The 17,845-nt window shown below is 40.0% G+C and overlaps 1 protein-coding gene across 1 annotated transcript in view; it reads left to right on the forward strand.

Annotated features, from left to right (window-relative positions):
* The first annotated feature begins 16,745 nt into the window (after positions 1-16,745).
* Positions 16,746-17,845, forward strand: part of LOC130356157 (ovochymase-2-like) — a 79,397-nt gene continuing 78,297 nt past the window's right edge. The window contains exons 1-2 of the mRNA XM_056557314.1: positions 16,746-16,764; positions 17,328-17,458. Coding sequence (XP_056413289.1) covers positions 16,746-16,764; positions 17,328-17,458 — 150 coding nt within the window. The remainder of the gene's footprint in view (positions 16,765-17,327; positions 17,459-17,845) is intronic.

The following is a 17,845-nucleotide window of genomic DNA, read 5'->3' on the forward strand; positions in this document are numbered from 1 at the left end:
CTGCCTGAACTTTTGTGTACCTTACTGATTTCCCCATGCATGACCCCGTCTATCAACCTAAACCTGTATCTAATGAGAAATTCATCCCGCTGCTACTAGAAAACCGGCTACATCTACTTCTTTAGACTGCTTTACCCATGCTGGGCTGAATCTCCTGCTACTGACCAGCACCAACTTATTCTGTTACTGACTGTTTAACCCACACTGGGCTGAGCTGGATTTCCTGCTTTTACCACCAAGCTACTGACCGGTTGCACCATCCTCATGTCTGCCGTTATCGCCAGTGCCTAGAAGTCCAGTTTCTGTATCATGGAGCAGAATAAAGGGTAAAGACCAAAGAATACTTAGACTGCACTTCTGAGTTTGGCCCTAAGTCAAAGCAGTAAGGTAACACAGCACACCAGGCAATCTTTGGATGTGCCAACTATATCCCAGTTAGAGGAAAAGAAACAAAAACGAGAGAGAGAGAGAGACAGTACTTCATGCAATCCTGTGGACATTTGTGGACATTTGCCTAGAGTGGCAGTGTAGTAATTGCAATGTACTTCTACCGGGGTAGACTGTGAAGTAAGTGAAGTAAGCTACTAGCTGTAAGAGAGTGCCTCAACTGATATCCAGTTCAGGAACTGGTCACTATAGATGCAGAGAGGGCAAAAACAAGCTACGGTACAGGCGCTGGCCAAAGGGTTTGCCCATATAGATAGGATCTTCAGTCAAGTTTATTGATACAGAGGATTCAAATTAAATGAGATAAAAATGCATAATACCGCATTTTGGGGGGGAAAATCCCCCTTCATCAGATTTATACAGAGTGGCAAGTGGCATAGCAATAAGAACATAATATGGGGGGGCCTAAGGTTATGGTGCGGATCTCAGTCCCAAGATATTTCATAAAAATGCATAAAAACAATTATCCACTTATAAATACAATTTCACAGATTGTCCACTTGTGGGATACCAAGGGTACCAGAAAAATTTAATGTATCAAAGAGGGGTACACAATAATAAAATATAACTTTTATTGGATACTTTAAAACAAAAAACCCACAACACACTTATACTTAGTGTAAGGACACCCTTAAAAAGGGGCACTGAGGACTAGTGCCCTGTCACAGGGAATAACAGACTATTGGTATGATATACGTCTGTATAAGGGTTGTAAGGGAGAGTAGGGCCAGGACAGGTAAAAGTCCCTAGTTGACCCTAATGGGGAGATATGGTGAGGTCTACCCCTACCCCTAAAAAGAGCGACCCCTTCCCCGAACTACCCCTTGGACTACACCCTAGAAGTCCCTAGGTGATATAAATAACATCCTTGCACTGGTATCACCCAACGCGTTTCTCCCACATCGGTGGCTTCCTCAGGGGTTAACCAGGCGAATAACAACAATAGTTTAAAATTACACAAGGAAAACAAAAAAGTGGTATCACCATTAAATACAGGAGTGCATAAGAAAATAAATCACACACGGTGTATTAAACAACATAAAGTGAACCATGGACTAGTGAGTATTGGCACATAGCACATACCGTATTTATCGGCGTATAACACGCACTTTTTAGGCTAAAATTTTTAGCCTAAAGTCTATGTGCGTGTTATACGCCAATACCGCCCCAGGAAAGGCAGGGGGAGAGAGGCCGTCGCTGCCCGCTTCTCTCCCCCTGCCTTCCCTGGGGTCTAGAGCCCTGCTGCCGGCCCTTCTCTCCCCCTGGCTATCGGCGCCGGCAATGGGGCGCCGGTACCGATAGTCAGGGGGACAGAACGGGCAGCGGCGCCGATAGCCAGGGGGAGAGAAGGGCCGGCAGCAGGGCTCTAGACCCCAGGAAAGGCAGGGGGAGAGAAGCGGGCAGCGACGGCCTCTCTCCCCCTGCCTTTCCTGGGGATGTATCGGGGTATACACGCGCACACACGCACCCTCATTTTACCATGGATATTTGGGTAAAAAACTTTTTTTACCCAAATATCCTTGGTAAAATGAGGGTGCATGTTATAGGCCGGTGCATGGTATACCCCGATAAATACGGTACCTGGTCCGGTGAGTGATGCTATCTATCTATGCTGTATACCTGGGGGTAGTTGTCCACCCCTAGTTGTATACTCACATACAAGTCCCACTGAGCCACAATGGCGGTTTCCCTGCGTGCGTCCACCACAGTGGTGGTGACGCGCAGCCTCGGGTGTCCTAAATACAACAGTAAGATAAAGTACACAATATACACATATTACACATAAATTAAAACCATGACCTTATTTAATTCATGTATGGATAACACTAAAAACAGGCTTGCATTTTGTGACCTGTATAGTAAACAAAACACACATATGTCAATTAAATTAAACAAAAGTAAAGAATCAGTCCGTGGTGACAGTGGACCATGTGACTATAAAGACCAGTCAGATGTCCAGTATGCATCCTGGTGAACATGGAAACACCAGACCAATGTAGTGTCAGGTGTCCTGGTGATCATGCAATGCTGCAGAGAGGAGCTACATACAGCCCTGCCAAAATGCTTAATTGTCCGTTCTTATCTGATTTTATTCATATTTTCTGTGTCAATAAACTTGACTGAAGATTCTATTCATAGTCGTTGTCAGAATCCTTTGATCAGCACTTGTACATTTCATTGTTGCTCACACCATATGAAATATTTGATTCATCTTTATACCACCTAATGGTTCCCTTTACAAAACTATTTTGCTAATGAAAAATCCATGTGGAAGTGACTCCAACAGGGAAAAAAGAGAATATCCAGCAGGCATTGGAATGAAAAAGATAAAACATTCATTTTAATTCTTACTCTATGTTAACATATGTCTATGGGACTCACATACAAAATAAACTGACTTGTAAAATTTCCTTTTAAGGGTCAATACTATTTTGCACTTAAACTTGAATACATTTTTTGTGCTAGTTGTAGTATTTTAAACCACCCCCTATGTAAACAGAAAAGACCGGAGTCACTTATAAATTTTATAAGAAAATATACACAATTTTATTGATAATCACATTACATAAAAAATAGAAAAATATCTACCCAGGAGGGGACAAGAATAAAACAAGGGTGTCACTCAGGTATCCATTAGAAAGTGCCCAGTGCATAATATACTAGAGTAGTAATGAGCAGCATATACATAACAAGAAGCACATGTAAACAAGATCTCTGGTGCAAAATAGTGCAAACAAATGAAGTTAAGAGTATATACTTAGCCATACATGATAATAAAGAAGGCATAGGACACCGGAGTGACACCACCCCAACGCAGCGTTTCGGCAAACCTTTGTCGAGGGGTGGCGTCTTTCCAACAGGATATACTATTTATATCCCCATAGACCAATCACCAGTAGCCACGTCATGGTACATAATTAGAAGCATTGTTTTTACCTGAGCGCAGCATTCTAGTGGCGCACACGCCGTCATTCCCCGGCGCCATCGACTTCCGGGTACCGCGTCAGAGACCCGGTCAGCTGACCGGATCCCATGACGCTGCATACCCGTAGTCGCGTGAGCCGGGTGACGGCGCCTGCGCACTACACTGAACTCAGTACTTTGCAATGCGAAGTTTGTATTATCCCAGAGCCGGCATCTGTAGCGCATGCGCAGTAAAAAAATTTAATAGAATGCCTGTAAAGAACAAAATGTGGAAGTGGTGGTGACAGAGTGAAGTGCAAGATGTGAAATAGGGTGATAAGAGGGTGAAGAGTGTGAGGAAAGTGACCAATGTGAGTAGGAAAGTCAGTGAATGGAGATGAATGTGATAGTGGTGAAGAATGAGTAAAATATAAATATGACAACTCCAAAAATGGAGTTGTAATGTAAAATGAAATAGAACTATTAATTATAGGCAAAATAGTGGGTAGATAAACCCCTGATATATAATGAGAAAATAGGTTGTATATAATGAGTGAACAATTGTATATAAAGCACATCAATGCAAAAATGGTGATAGCACAATAATATATGGAAAAACATAATAAAAAGTAAAAACTTGAAAAATATAAAAAATATAAAAGGGTGTGATTCAGAAGAGATTGTTATATGTGTATGTGCACATGTCAAGTGGCATGAGAACGGACGAAAGTGGTGTATGAACAAATAAATTGATATCTAGTGTGTGTGAGAAATTATTGTGTGTGCAGAAATAAATAGAGGCATGCCAATGTCCCCGGGCTGATGGGGCACAAACAATGCTTGTCACCATACAATTTCGAAAAACCGAAAATGTTCAAGAGGATAGCTGGAAAATAGCAACAAAAAAATCTGCATGTGGAGCTGTGGGGGTAACACGTTACCATGTGATGAAATAAGTGGCATCTTATCCTTCTGTGGAAAAAAAAAAGGGAAATATATCATTAAAAACAGAAGACATCACAAAGCAAAAACAAATAAGAACACTTTAAAATAAATTTACCTATGGGAGGAGACGAAACAGTCAGAGAAATGGAGCAAACGGTAAAATGTCATTAAGACCTTTTGGATATTAGGTATCTGAGGTCCAAATCCATCGACTTTCTTTCTGGGAGAGAACTTTTCCGATGTTACCACTCCTGATCCAACCTCCTAGTCTAGTGAAGGGCACAAAGTATCTAAAACACATAATAAGTATGCGTATAAGAGATTTTTCAGGCATATAAATGAAAAAAAAAGGAAATTAAAACAAGGAATAACAAAGTTAAAAACAGGAATGAATATATGTAGAAGAGGATAGAGGACTAGCCCACTGCCTCAATAAATATTTCTGTTCAGTTTTTACAGAAGAAAATAAAGGGAAAGGACCTCAGTTAGGGATAAAGACTAATGCATCATTTGATGCATGTGTCTTTATTGAGGAAGAGGTTCTAAGTCAGCTGTCTAAAGTTAAGACTACTAAGTCACAGGCCTGATGGGATAAACCCAAAGATACTAAAAGAGCTTAGCGATGTACTAGCAAAACCATTAACAGATTTATTTAACCAATCCCTGTAACAGGAGTTGTCCTAGAGGATTGGAAGTTAGCAAATGTTGTCCCCAATCAGGCAACTATAGGCCAGCAAGTCTGACATCAATAATAGGGAAATTAATGGAAACTCTACTATAGGATAGGATTGTGAAACATCTAAAATCCTATGGATTGCAAGATGAAAAGCAACATGGCCCAGATTTATCAAACAGTGTGAGAGAAAAAGTGGAAGAATTTCCTTACAGCGACCAATCACGGCTCAGCTTTCACTTTACCACAGCTCGTTAGTTTGCCTGTGATTGGTCGCTGTGGGAAAATCCCTCCACTTTTTCTCACACACAGTTTGATAAATCTGGGCCCATGTGTTTACTTCAGGGAGATCATGTCAAACTAATCTTATAGATTTATTTGACTGGGTGACTAAAATAATAGATGACGGAGGGGCAGTAGACATTGCATATCTAGATTTTAGTAAGGCTTTTGACACTGTCCCACATAGAAGACTTATCAATAAACTACAGTCATTGAGCTTGGACTCCCAAATTGTTGAATGGATTAGACAGTGGCTGAGGGACAGACAACAAAGGGTTGAAGTTAATAGAGTATCACTGGCCAAGACAGGGCACCACTGCAGCCCCAATGATAGGCCAGTGAGTGCTCATCTCAGAAGCAGACCCAAGACAAGAGCATCGGAGGGTGGGGTGGGCATCACATTTAAATGTTTACATGTCAACGCTTTTAAAATGAGTTGTATACAAAAAAATTTAAAACTTGAAACTTCACTTTATTATTCCAAGTCAGAATTAACTGGAAAACATAAAATGGCTTTACATTAACCCCTTGGGGACGAACCCCATTTTAACCTTAAGGACCAGGCCATTTGCTTTAACTTATGAATTTAATTCCGACATTGTGTTTTTGAGACATATTCTACTTTATGTTAGTGGTAAATTTTCGTAGATACTTGCATCATTTCTTGGTGAAAAATTCAAAAATGTCATGAAAAATTCGAAATTTTAGCATTTTTCTAACTTAGAAGCTCTCTGCTTGTAAGGAAAATGGATATTCCAAATAAATTATATATTGATTCACATATACAATATGTCTGCTCTATGTCTGCACCATAAAGTTGACATGTTTTTACTTTTTGAAGACATCAGAGGGCTTCAAAGTTTAGCAGCAATTTTCCCATTTTTCACGAAAATTTTAAAATCAGAATTTTTTAGGGACCAGTTCAGTTTTGAAGTGAATTTAACTCTCTTTATTTTCAAAATACCCCATAATGGACCCCATTATGAAAACTGCCCCTCTAAAAGTATTCAAAATGACATTCAGAAAGTTTGTTAACCATTTAGGTGTTTCACAGTGATGAGCGGCATAAGTCATATTCGAATTTGCGATATTCTGCGAATATATGGACAAACATTCATCCTATATTTGCGAAATTCGGATATTCCCCATTTTCGTGGTTACTTTCTCTTTGCATAAATGCGCATGCGCATATGGATAACTATCTATTTAACTAACTATTTACATTATCCATCTATCCATCTATTCATCTATCCATCTATCTCCTAATTTTTGGTCTACACAGAAGTGATAATGGGTCTATGACGTTTTTCATTTTGAATATTGTCATGTCATATTCGCGAATATCGTCTGTATCTATCTACCTATCTAATTTTAGTGATGATATTTGCATATTCTCATATTCGTGAATATTCGCTCTCCAGTCTAATACAGTAAATAGTATAGGAGCCTTCTTAAGCCCACAAGCTGGAAGCAGGGAGGGATGAGATCACTGTGATGTGTTCTGTGTGAAAAAAAAATATGAATATTCGTAGTTATCAATATATCGCTACATTCCCCATATTCGCGAATATGCAAAATTTGCAATAAATATTCGAATTGCAAATATTGGCGCTCAACACTAGAGTTTCACAGGAATAGCAGCAAGTGGAGGAGAAAATTCAAGATTTTTTACACTAACATGTTCTTCTAGACCCATTTATTTAAAAAAAAATTACCATTTTTACAAGGGGTAAAAGGAGAAAAAGCCACCAAAATGTGGAACCTAATTTCTCTTGAGTAAGGAAATACCTCATATGTGGATGTAAAGTGCTCTGCGAGCGCACTACAAGGCTCAGAAGGGAAGGAGCGACAATGGGATTTTGAAAAGCGAATTTTGCTGAAATGGCTTTTGGGGGGGCATGTTGCATTTAGGAAGCCCCCATGGTGCCAGAACTTAAAAAAAACACATGGCATACTATTTGGGAAACTAGACCCCTCAAAGAACATAACAAGGGGTATAGTGAGCCTTAACACCCACAGGTGATTGACACATTTTTGCAAAATTTGGACGTGAAAATGAAAATTTTGATTTTTTTCCACTAAAATACTGGTGTTACCCCAAATTTTTCATTTTCACAAGGGGTAATCAGAGAAAATACCCCCCAAACATTGTAACCCCATTTCTTCTGAGTATGGAAATACCTCATATGTGGATGTAAAGTGCTCTGCTGGCGCACTACAGGGCTCACAAGAGAAGGAGCGCCCTTGGGCGTTAAAAGAGAGAGAATTTGGTTGGAATAGAAGTCGGGGGCCATGTGTATTCACAAAGCCCCCATGCTACCAGAACAGTGGACCCCCACATGTGACCCTATTTTGGAAACTACACCCCTCACAGAATTTAAAAAGGGGTGCAGCGAGCATTTAAACCCCACTGGCGTTTGACAGATCTTTGGAACAGTGGGCTGTGCAGATGAAAAATTAAATTTTTCACTTTCATGGACCACTAATCCAAAAATCTGTCAGACACCTGTGAGGTGTAAATGCTCACTGCACCCCTTGTTACGTTCCGTGAGGGGTGTAGTTTCCAAAATGGGGTCACATGTGGGGCAACACCAGCATGAAAGTGTAAAAAAATTAATTTCTTTTACAATAACATGCTGGTGTAGACCCCAACTTTACCTTTTCATAATGGGTAAAAGGAGACAAAAGCCCCCCAAAATTTGTAATGCAATTTCTCCCGTGTACGGATATACCCCATATGTGGCCCTAAACTGTGTCCTTGAAATACGACAGGGCTAGAGAGAGAGCACCATGTGCATTTGAGGCCTAAATTAGGGATTTGCATAGGGGTGGACCCGGATGCAAGCGTTACAATTGCCTCCGCTACCAAAAATAGCATACGGCAGTGTTTCCCAAACAGGGCGCCTCCAGCTGCTGCAAAACTCCCAGAATTCTTGGACAGTCTGTGGCTGGCTGTCCGGCAATACTGGGAGTTATTGTTTTGCAACTGCTGGAGGCACCATTTTGGAAACAGTGCCGTATGAGACATTTTTTTATTTTATCGGAGGGGAGGCTGTTTAAGGGTGTGTGTATATGTAGTGTTTTACTTTTTATTTTGTGTAGTGTAGTGTTTTTAGGGTACATTCACATGGGTGGGGGTTCACAGTGAGTTTCCCGCTAGGAGTTTGAGCTGCAGCGGAAAATTTCCCACAGCTCAAACTTAAAGCGGGAGTTGTAGTTTTGCAACAACTGGAGGCACACTGGTTGCGAAACACTGTCTGTGTTTCCCAACCCGTGTGCCTCCAGCTGTTGCAAAACTACAACTCCCAGCATGCCCGGACAGCCGAAGGGCCTGCTGGGAGTTGTGGTTATGCAACAACTGGAGGAGTACAGTTTGGAGACCACTGTGTAGTGGTCTCCAATCTGTGACCCTCCAGATGTTGCAAAACTTAAACTCCAAGCATGCCCAAACTATCCAGGTATGCTGGGAGTTGTAGTTTGGCAACATCTGAAGAGCCAGATGTTGCAGAACTACAACGCCCAACATTCCTGACTGTCTAGGCATGCTTTGAATTGTAGTTTTGCAACATCTGGAGGGCTACAGTTTGGACACCACTGTATAGTGGTCTCCAAACTGTGCCCTTCCAGATGTGGCAAAACTACAAGTCCCAGCATGCCGACACTGTCCAAGCATGCTGGGAGTTGTAGTTCTGCAACATCTGAAGGGCCAGATGTTACAGAACTACAACTTCCAGCATGCCTGGACTGTCTGTGTATGCTGAGAGTTGTAGCTTTGAAACATCTTGAAGGGCACAATTTGGAGATCTCTGCACAGTGGTCTCCAAACTGTGGCCCTCCAGATGTTGCAAAACTACAACTTCCAGCATGCCCAGACAGTCAAAGGTGGTCTTGGCATGCTGGGAGTTGTAGTTTTGAAACTCCTAGAAGCAGCAGTGAAGCACCTAGGTGATGTCCTGGGATGGCTGCTGATAAATATCAGCAGTCATCCTGTTCCGATCACCGCCCGGCGAGCAGAGGAGACCAGAATTCCCACAGGCGTAGAGGTACGCCCTTGATTCTTAAGTACCAGGGAGCAAGGGCGTTCCTGTACGCTCTTCGTCCCCAACAGGTTAAAGTGTACCTGTCTTTAGCAAAAATGTTTTATATAAAGTAGAAAATAACATTTTATGTATATTTTTTTAATTACTATATATTTTTGTCCCTGAAGATATTGCCTGTGCGTCTCTGTGAGGAGACCACATACAGACAGTGTGGGTTGACAAGCAGGGCTCTGTGCACTGAGGCCAAGCAAGGCTCTGTGCAGTGAGGACAAGTAGGGCTGTGTGCAGTGAGGACAAGCAGGGCTCTGTGCACTGAGGACAAGCAGGGCTCTGTACACTGAGGACAAGCAGGGCTCTGTACACTGAGGACAAGGAGGGCTCTGTGCACTGAGGACAAGCAGGGCTCTGTACACTGAGGACAAGCAGGGCTCTGTACACTGAGGACAAGGAGGGCTCTGTGCACTGAGGACAAGCAGGGCTCTGTGCAGTGAGGACAAGCAGGGCCCTGTGCACTGAGGACAAGCAGGGCTCTGTGCACTGAAGACATGCAGGGCTCTGTGCACTGAAGACATGCAGGGCTCTCTGCACTGAAGACATGCAGGGCTCACTGCACTGAGGACAGGCAGGGCTCTGTGCACTGAGGACAAGCAGGGCTCTGTACACTGAGGACAAGCAGGGCTCTGTACACTGAGGACAAGGAGGGCTCTGTGCACTGAGGACAAGCAGGGCTCTGTGCAGTGAGGACAAGCAGGGCCCTGTGCACTGAGGACAAGCAGGGCTCTGTGCACTGAAGACATGCAGGGCTCTCTGCACTGAAGACATGCAGGGCTCACTGCACTGAGGACAGGCAGGGCTCTGTGCACTGAGGACAAGCAGGGTTCTGTACACTGAGGAAAAGAAGGGCTCTGTGCACTGAGGACAAGCAGGGCTTTTTATTGTGAGGACAAGCAGGACTCTTTGCACTGAGGACAAGTAGGGCTTTGTACATTGAGGACAAGCAGGGCTCTGTGCACTGAAGACATGCAGGGCTCTCTGCACTGAGGACAGGCCGGGCTCTGTGCACTGAGGACAAGCAGGGTTCTGTACACTGAGGAAAAGAAGGGCTCTGTGCACTGAAGACAAGCAGGGCTTTTTATAGTGAGGACAAGCAGGACTCTTTGCACTGAGGACAAGTAGGGCTTTGTACATTGAGGACACGCAGGGCTCTGTGCACTGAGGACAAGCAGGGCTCTGTGCAGTGATGACTAGCAGGGCTCTGTACACTGAGGACAAGCAGGGCTCTGTACACTGAGGACAAGCAGGGCTCTGAGCACTGAGGTCAAGCAGGGCTCTGTGCACTGAGGACAAGCAGGGCTCTGTACACTGAGGACATGCAGGGCTCTGTACACTGAGGACAAGCAGGGCTCTGTGCAGTGAGGACAAGCAGGGCTCTGTGCAGTGAGGACATGCAGGGCTCTGTACACTGAGGACAAGCAGGGCTCCATGCACTGAGGACAAGCAGGGCTCTGTGCAGTGAGGACAAGCAGGGCTCTGTGCAGTGAGGACAAGCAGGGCTCTGTGCAGTGAGGACAAGCAGGGCATTGAGGCTCTATCACATGCTCACACAGCAGGCTCACACAGCAGGCTGATTGACAAGGCAGGAGCACACAGCATTTTTTCACCCAAAAATATACACACTTTATAAATTAATGTATTAATGTATTTTTTAATTACAGATAATGTTATTATTTACATGATGTAAAATGTTTTTGCCAAGGACAGGTACAATTTAAAATTACATCCATTACATCCTACGTCCTTCCTCTGGTTTATGTATTTTGTTCTGTTTTAGTTCATACTCAAATATTCACTACACATTATATAGTACAGAATGAGTTGAAACTTCTATTCAGCTCCAGCATCTAAAATAGTACTATCTAGTCATATGAAATCATCGCCCCTCTACAGTGACCTGAATAATATATAAGGTAGGTGAGAATGATTAAGTATAGAGCAGCACTGATGGGGACTTCATTAAGAATGACTGATGGAAATTAAAGACTCTGTGCAGGAGGCAGTCACCAAGAAATAGAGGTCAAATCTGTATGCCGCCCTCCAGTTCTGGAGGAAAAGGTTAGGTCACTGTCTTTTCTAATGGAAATACATTGAGTATTAAAAGAGTAACAGTGGAATCTTGCAACAAAACATTCTTCTTTTACATGAAGGTTACAATCCAGATGATAAAACTAGTACAGATACTCCATTATTAATAAAGTATGATTTATTATTTTGTTCAATAGCAGACTTGTATGTGCAATTGCAAATTGAAGGCTGCTCAATACACCTAATGCAAAATAATTACTAATGCCTCAAATAAAAAACTGGGGTTCCAAAAATGTATCACAAATTGTCATTTAAAGACCCAATGACACCTAAAACTGGATTTATTGTATCTATCAAAATGGCCATTACATGAGCGTGACATGGGCATGGCTTATATTTGCAGTCAAGAAGCATAATTATTGAAGAACAGAACTGCATTTACTCAAATTAGTGACTGTGTAACACAATGACACACTTCTTCTGGAATTATACTTTAAGTAAATATTTTAAATTGTTCCCGCCTACTTCATACGCATTTACGTCAATATGACTGAGCTGCAATTCATGTTAAAGCCTACAAGCAAGAGTGGGGCTTTTTCTTTAAAGGGGTACTCCGCTGGAAAACATTTTTTTTTAAATCAACTGGTGCCAGAAAGTTAAACACATTTGTAAATTACTTCTATTAAAAATATTAATCCTTCCAGTACATATCAGCTGCTGTATACTACAGAGGAAGTTCTTTTCTTTTTGAATTTCCTTTCTGTCAGACCACAACTGTTCTCTGCGGTCAGGCAGAAAGGAAATTCAAAAAGAAAAGAACTTTCTCTGTAGTATACAGCAGCTGAGAAGTACTGGAAGGATTAATATTTTTAAATAGAAGTCATTTGCAAATCTGTTTAGCTTTCTGGCACCAGTTGATAAAAAAAAAGTTTTTTCCAGTGAAGTACCCCTTTAACCCTTATAGCATACCTCCTTTAAGTGTCTTAGCAATATCTTGGTGGCTTATGGTCTTTCACCTGTCGATCATTTGCTAACATGAATATAATGTTGAAAAAAATATATAATTTCATTGTCATGAGCCAAAGTTCCAGCATTTTCTTCTAGGGAACTGGTACAAGTTCTTCTATTGACCTGTTGCCCTTTATATCTATAATTTCAAAGGTTAATAGATAATGCCTATCTTTAAACAGACTTTTTCTCCTTTAAATATTTCAACTATTTTCTTATCTTAAAAAAGTTCTTTGTACTTATTCTTGACTTTACTGTACGTGATATACAGACACTTCATACCATTATACCCCTATGATAATCACTGCTCTTGCCCTTCACCTCTGTAGTGTAGCAAGTATACAGGAAAACTATTCATTGTAGAAGTGAGTCAATATCTTCGGAAACATAACTATTTTACCTTTGATGGGATTTTTTACCTCCAAAACCAGGGATCATTGATGAGGACTAAATTTGGATAAATTGGATAATAAATTTGGATACATTTGGATAAATTGGATAAATTTAAGATTCATGGCTATTTTTCTTCTATTGTGGATAGGATACCATGATTTATTAATATGCCCATTGTTTGTGCCCAATGCACATGATTGCTCACATGACCTACTGCGATCATGTGACTCATCTCCATGGACCCAGCAGACACTGAACAGGCATCAGCTGAGCTCTATTGTGTGTATTCAGACATTGCAGATACCACCATAGCATCGCGAAAGAATAAAATACATAGTTAGATAACAAAATTTAGTGATACATTGCACTGTAGACATCAAATGAGAAAAGTAAATAAATATGACAAAAGAAATAACAATGAGAAATAATTGCAGAAAAAAATAAGTAAAAAAAAAATAAAATATATAAAAAATAAATACAAATGAAAAAGAAAATAATATGAATATCCAAATCAAGAAAATATTAATAAAATGAATGTAAATAAAATAAACAGGCTGATAATAGTTCTGGACAGTCTCGACAGGCAACACTTGCTAAGAGTGTGTAACTCCTACAGTCTGTATACAACGGATTGTGCAGGAAATGTTTTCTGGTCACTACACAAAAAATGCAAACAATATTAGTCTGTCACCTAGCTGGGGATAACTCCTTGGCCTGCAGGACAACACTGTGTACCCATCTTAAAGAGGTATTCCAGGAAATAAAAACTTTTTTTTATATATCAACTGGCTCCAGAAAGTTAAACAGATTTGTAAATTACTTCTATTAAAAAATCTTAATCATTTCAGTACTTATAAGCTTCTTAAGTTAAGGTTGTTCTTTTCTGTCTAAATCCTCTCTGATGACACCTGTCTCGGGAAACGCCCAGTTTAGAAGCAAATTCCCATAGCAAACCTCTACTAAACTGGGTGTTTCCCGAGACAGGTGTCATCAGAGAGCACTTGGACAAAAAAGAACAACCTTAACTTCAGAAGCTCATAAGTACTGAAAGGATTAAGATTTTTTAATAGAAGTAATTTACAAATCTGTTTAACTTTCTGGAGCCAGTTGATATATATAAAAAAGTTTTTTCCTGGAATACCCCTTTAACAAGAATAGGCACAACAGGGCTTCAATGGGGGGCTATGGCACTAGTAGCCATTAGGCTACCACAAATCTAAGTCTACCCCCTGCAACCAATGTGAGAGGCCACCTGCTTTTCAGCAGCGCTCACCCCTGGTAGTAACATATGCCAACATTGCCAACCATTGTATCAAGTGTCATGTAAAGTACTCAATCAAACCCCCATACTACAAAATCAAATAAATAAACACAGATAAATAAAACAAAATAGAAAAATTGTAATAAACAAATATTAATAAAATTAAAATTTGCATGCAGTGGGTCTGCATCGTGAATACACAATTTATTGGTCCAGTGAAATATAAACATAAAAAATGAATTGATGTAATCTTCAGAGCAGATGTTGTTACCTCTCTATACTGTATTCAAAGCCAAAACATTCAAAGTCAAGCCAGCTCCTTGGCAGTTTTGCGGAATCGCAGCATGTTGAGCCTATGGGATTTTTTTCCCTGAAATCATGGCGTTTTTCTCCCATAGAAGTTTATGGGAGTAAAGAGACGCCAAGAAAAAATATCATGTGGGTTTTAACTTTGGCGTTTTTGCAGGCGGTTTTTATTCTTTTTTTGACTTAAGCAATTAAAAAAAAGGGATGGAGATACCTTTTTTCATAAAATTTCGTAGGGTACCATTAAAAAAAATAGATACAGTAGGGATAGAAAAAATTGAATTTAATGAAATTTATATTTTTTTATAATGAAATTTTAATTTTACACAGGGATCAATTTATGTGGGCGGGCAGGGAACTAACAATGTAGCCGACAATAATAAAAATGTAGAAAGGGGCCATTTAAATGTAAATATAATATATTTTTTATAATTAATTTTGTTAAACTTTTTATTAGTAATGTATTTTAATAAAGTGTGCGTTTTTTTTAAAACTTTTTTTATTTTTTAGGTAGTACTACTACTCCCAGCATTGAACAGACTGTTACCCTGGGTGTCTCTTCTGATACCTGTTGCGATCCTTCTTTATAATGTATAGAAGTGGGTGGCACTGCCACTCTTCTCCGCTCCCCAGCACTGTATTCTGCGATGGGAAGTTCTTCCCATTGCAGATTCATATTTCCCGCAGAGAGCTGTGATTGTGATGGTTCCAGCCAATCACAACTCTCTGCGGGAAATATGAATAGGTGTATATATACGGCAGTGCAGGGGACCAGAGAAGAGCGGCAGTGCCGCCCGCATCTATACATTGTACAGGACGATCGCAGCGGTGTCAGGAATATTAGTACAGGTACTACTTTTAGTACAGGTACTACTACACACTGTTCCATGCTGGGAGTAGTAGTACTACCTAAAAATTAAAAAAAAAAAAAAAAAAAAAAAGTGAAAAGAGTTAAAAAAACACACACACTTTATTAAACACATTGTTAAAATACATTACTAATAAAAAGTTTTACAAAATTAATTATAATAAATGTGTTTACATTTAAATGGCCCCTTTCTACATTTTTATTATTGCCGGCTACATTTTTAGTTCTCTGCCCGCCCACATAAATATTGTTCCCTGTAAAAAAATTAATGAAAAAAATTGTTATAAAAAAATATAAATTTCATTAGATACATTCCATCCCTACTGCATCCATTTTTTTTTATAATTTTTTTTTGGTACCCAACAAATGTTGGAAAAAACGCCAAAGGGGCCAAAAATGCTATTTCCACTCAAAGGCAAAACGCCAGAAAAAACGCAAGAAAAAAACACAGGAAAATGGCGTGGTGTTTTTTCTGGCATTTTTTTTTTTGCGTTTTTTTGGGCCAGAAACAATTGGAAACTCAGCCTAATAGTGATCTATGAACAAGACTGTTACGATATAAAGAAAGGGACAAATTAATATCTAACTACCACTCTGAATTGTAAAAGTTAGCACATGATATCAGCTAGGGCAATAAAATGCATATTGTAAAAACAAAGTCTGATAGACATTGTTGGCTTTAGACTATTGCAGTGTCACAATGCACCACCAAATTTGATACTCTCACCTAAAAATAACAGCTTTATATTTTGTGCCTCATCAATAGAATTATGCAGTAAACTGTGCCTCTTGAAAATAAAGGATCCACACATTATGTTTCCTCTAACAGGCACTACACGCTAGGCCCCCTATTAAAAAACTATCTACCCTGGGACTTTAGAAATTAATAACACACTGTGTCCTCTTAAATTAATTATATCACACAATGTGCCCCTAGAATATTTAATAATCTATAACATGCCCCCACAAATCAATAATACATTGTGCCCCTGAAATGCATTATAGACAGTGGCCCTCATTTACTATTCTAAACCCGACATCGTGCGCCAGTCTGCGACACGATGCGACATTTTTTCCCGAAGAACCCGATGTGGATTCTCCCAAACCCGAAAAAGGGGCGTAACCCGACATTTCTGAGCTTTCCCACGTATTTATAAAGGTTTCCAACCCGAATTTGTTGAATTGTTGTGGATATTTTCCCGACAACTCAGAGGAGTTGGAAACCAAAACCTACAAAACCCACGTGCGACAAACAGGATGCGACATAATAATAAATACCAGGGGAAAAAAGCAGTCGGGTAAGAAAGCAAGATAGATTCACAACCCGATTTTCTAAGTAAATGAGGGCCAGTGTCTCCATAAATTAATTTGAATGCACATAGTGTCCCTTAAAATAAATCATACTATGCCAACTACTGCTAAAAGATGCAAGTGGCGTAATACCATAATCGTGCCACCTGCTTTGTTGAGGAAGCATAATACATATTGAGAACATACAAACTCAGCGTTCTCTTGGTCTCTTACTTGTAAAAGATTATGGGGGACATTTATCAAGGTATTTAGAGCCTTTTTGATTTTTTTTTTTGCTTACTCCGGGTGCACAAAAAGTCACACGTGCAACTGAGCACTCTTTGTGTGTGACTTTTGTGGGTAAGCAAAAAGTTGCAAAAAGCCTTACCTTAGCAATTTTCAGTTTTCACTTTGCAGTGGTCATGTATTTATGTTGTTCGAAAATCGCATGTAGGCAAAAAAAAAAAAAAAGCCGCAAGTCTACTCAAGGTCTAACCTGAAGTCCAAAACTCCTGTACATGAGCAAATTTTAAAAGTCTCAACTGAGACTTTTGTGTTTTACTTATGTGCTCCAAATTTTATCAACTCTTTGTGTTAGTATAATAAATATGTAGCACATAAGGAAAACTAAAGCAACAAAAAATTACTTCAGAACTTGCTTACCAAAGCAAACAATGATAAATGATGTTATTCATATTGGATCTTCTTTTTATTGTATTGTTTTATTTGTAGGTTAGGTCACAATAGAATGGTGTGTAATGTGTCTGTTATACATAGTAGTTACTTTCTTTTAACAAAGCTATCTGCAAATAATTTTATCTGCAAAAGTTTTAGAAGATGCCTGCAGTTCCATACATCATCTCTCTGGATCTTCGGGAAGTGTTTCCAGTCTAAATTATCCATCAAACTATGAGAACAGTAAAGCATGTGCATGGGAGATCACAGTTCCTGATAATAAAGTAAGTGGCCTGAGGCATAAATTAATGCAGCAGATGTTTATATCCCTGCCTACTTGGATAATCTGCCCTAGACAGCAGCCCCAAACTAGGCGTTGGCCCCTATCTAAATGCAAGGGAGAGAAATGGGAAAGACAGAAGGTTCAAGATCAGCAAAACAGGATCAGTACCAGGAAATCATGTCAAGGTTCAATTCAGCACACATGGTATGTTAGAAGCAAGGGTATAGCTATGTTTACACTATGGAATATTAGTGTGGAATTTCGCTTTGAAATTCCACTCAGAAATTCAGGTGCAGCACATTCCCATTGCTGGCAATGGGATTCTGCCACACAGTGCACACTATGGAATTTCTGCAGTGGATGTTCTGCATTATTTAGGCTGAATCCA

Source organism: Hyla sarda, chromosome 1 (genome assembly GCF_029499605.1).
Source record: "Hyla sarda isolate aHylSar1 chromosome 1, aHylSar1.hap1, whole genome shotgun sequence".
NCBI classification, from domain to species: Eukaryota; Metazoa; Chordata; class Amphibia; order Anura; family Hylidae; genus Hyla; species Hyla sarda.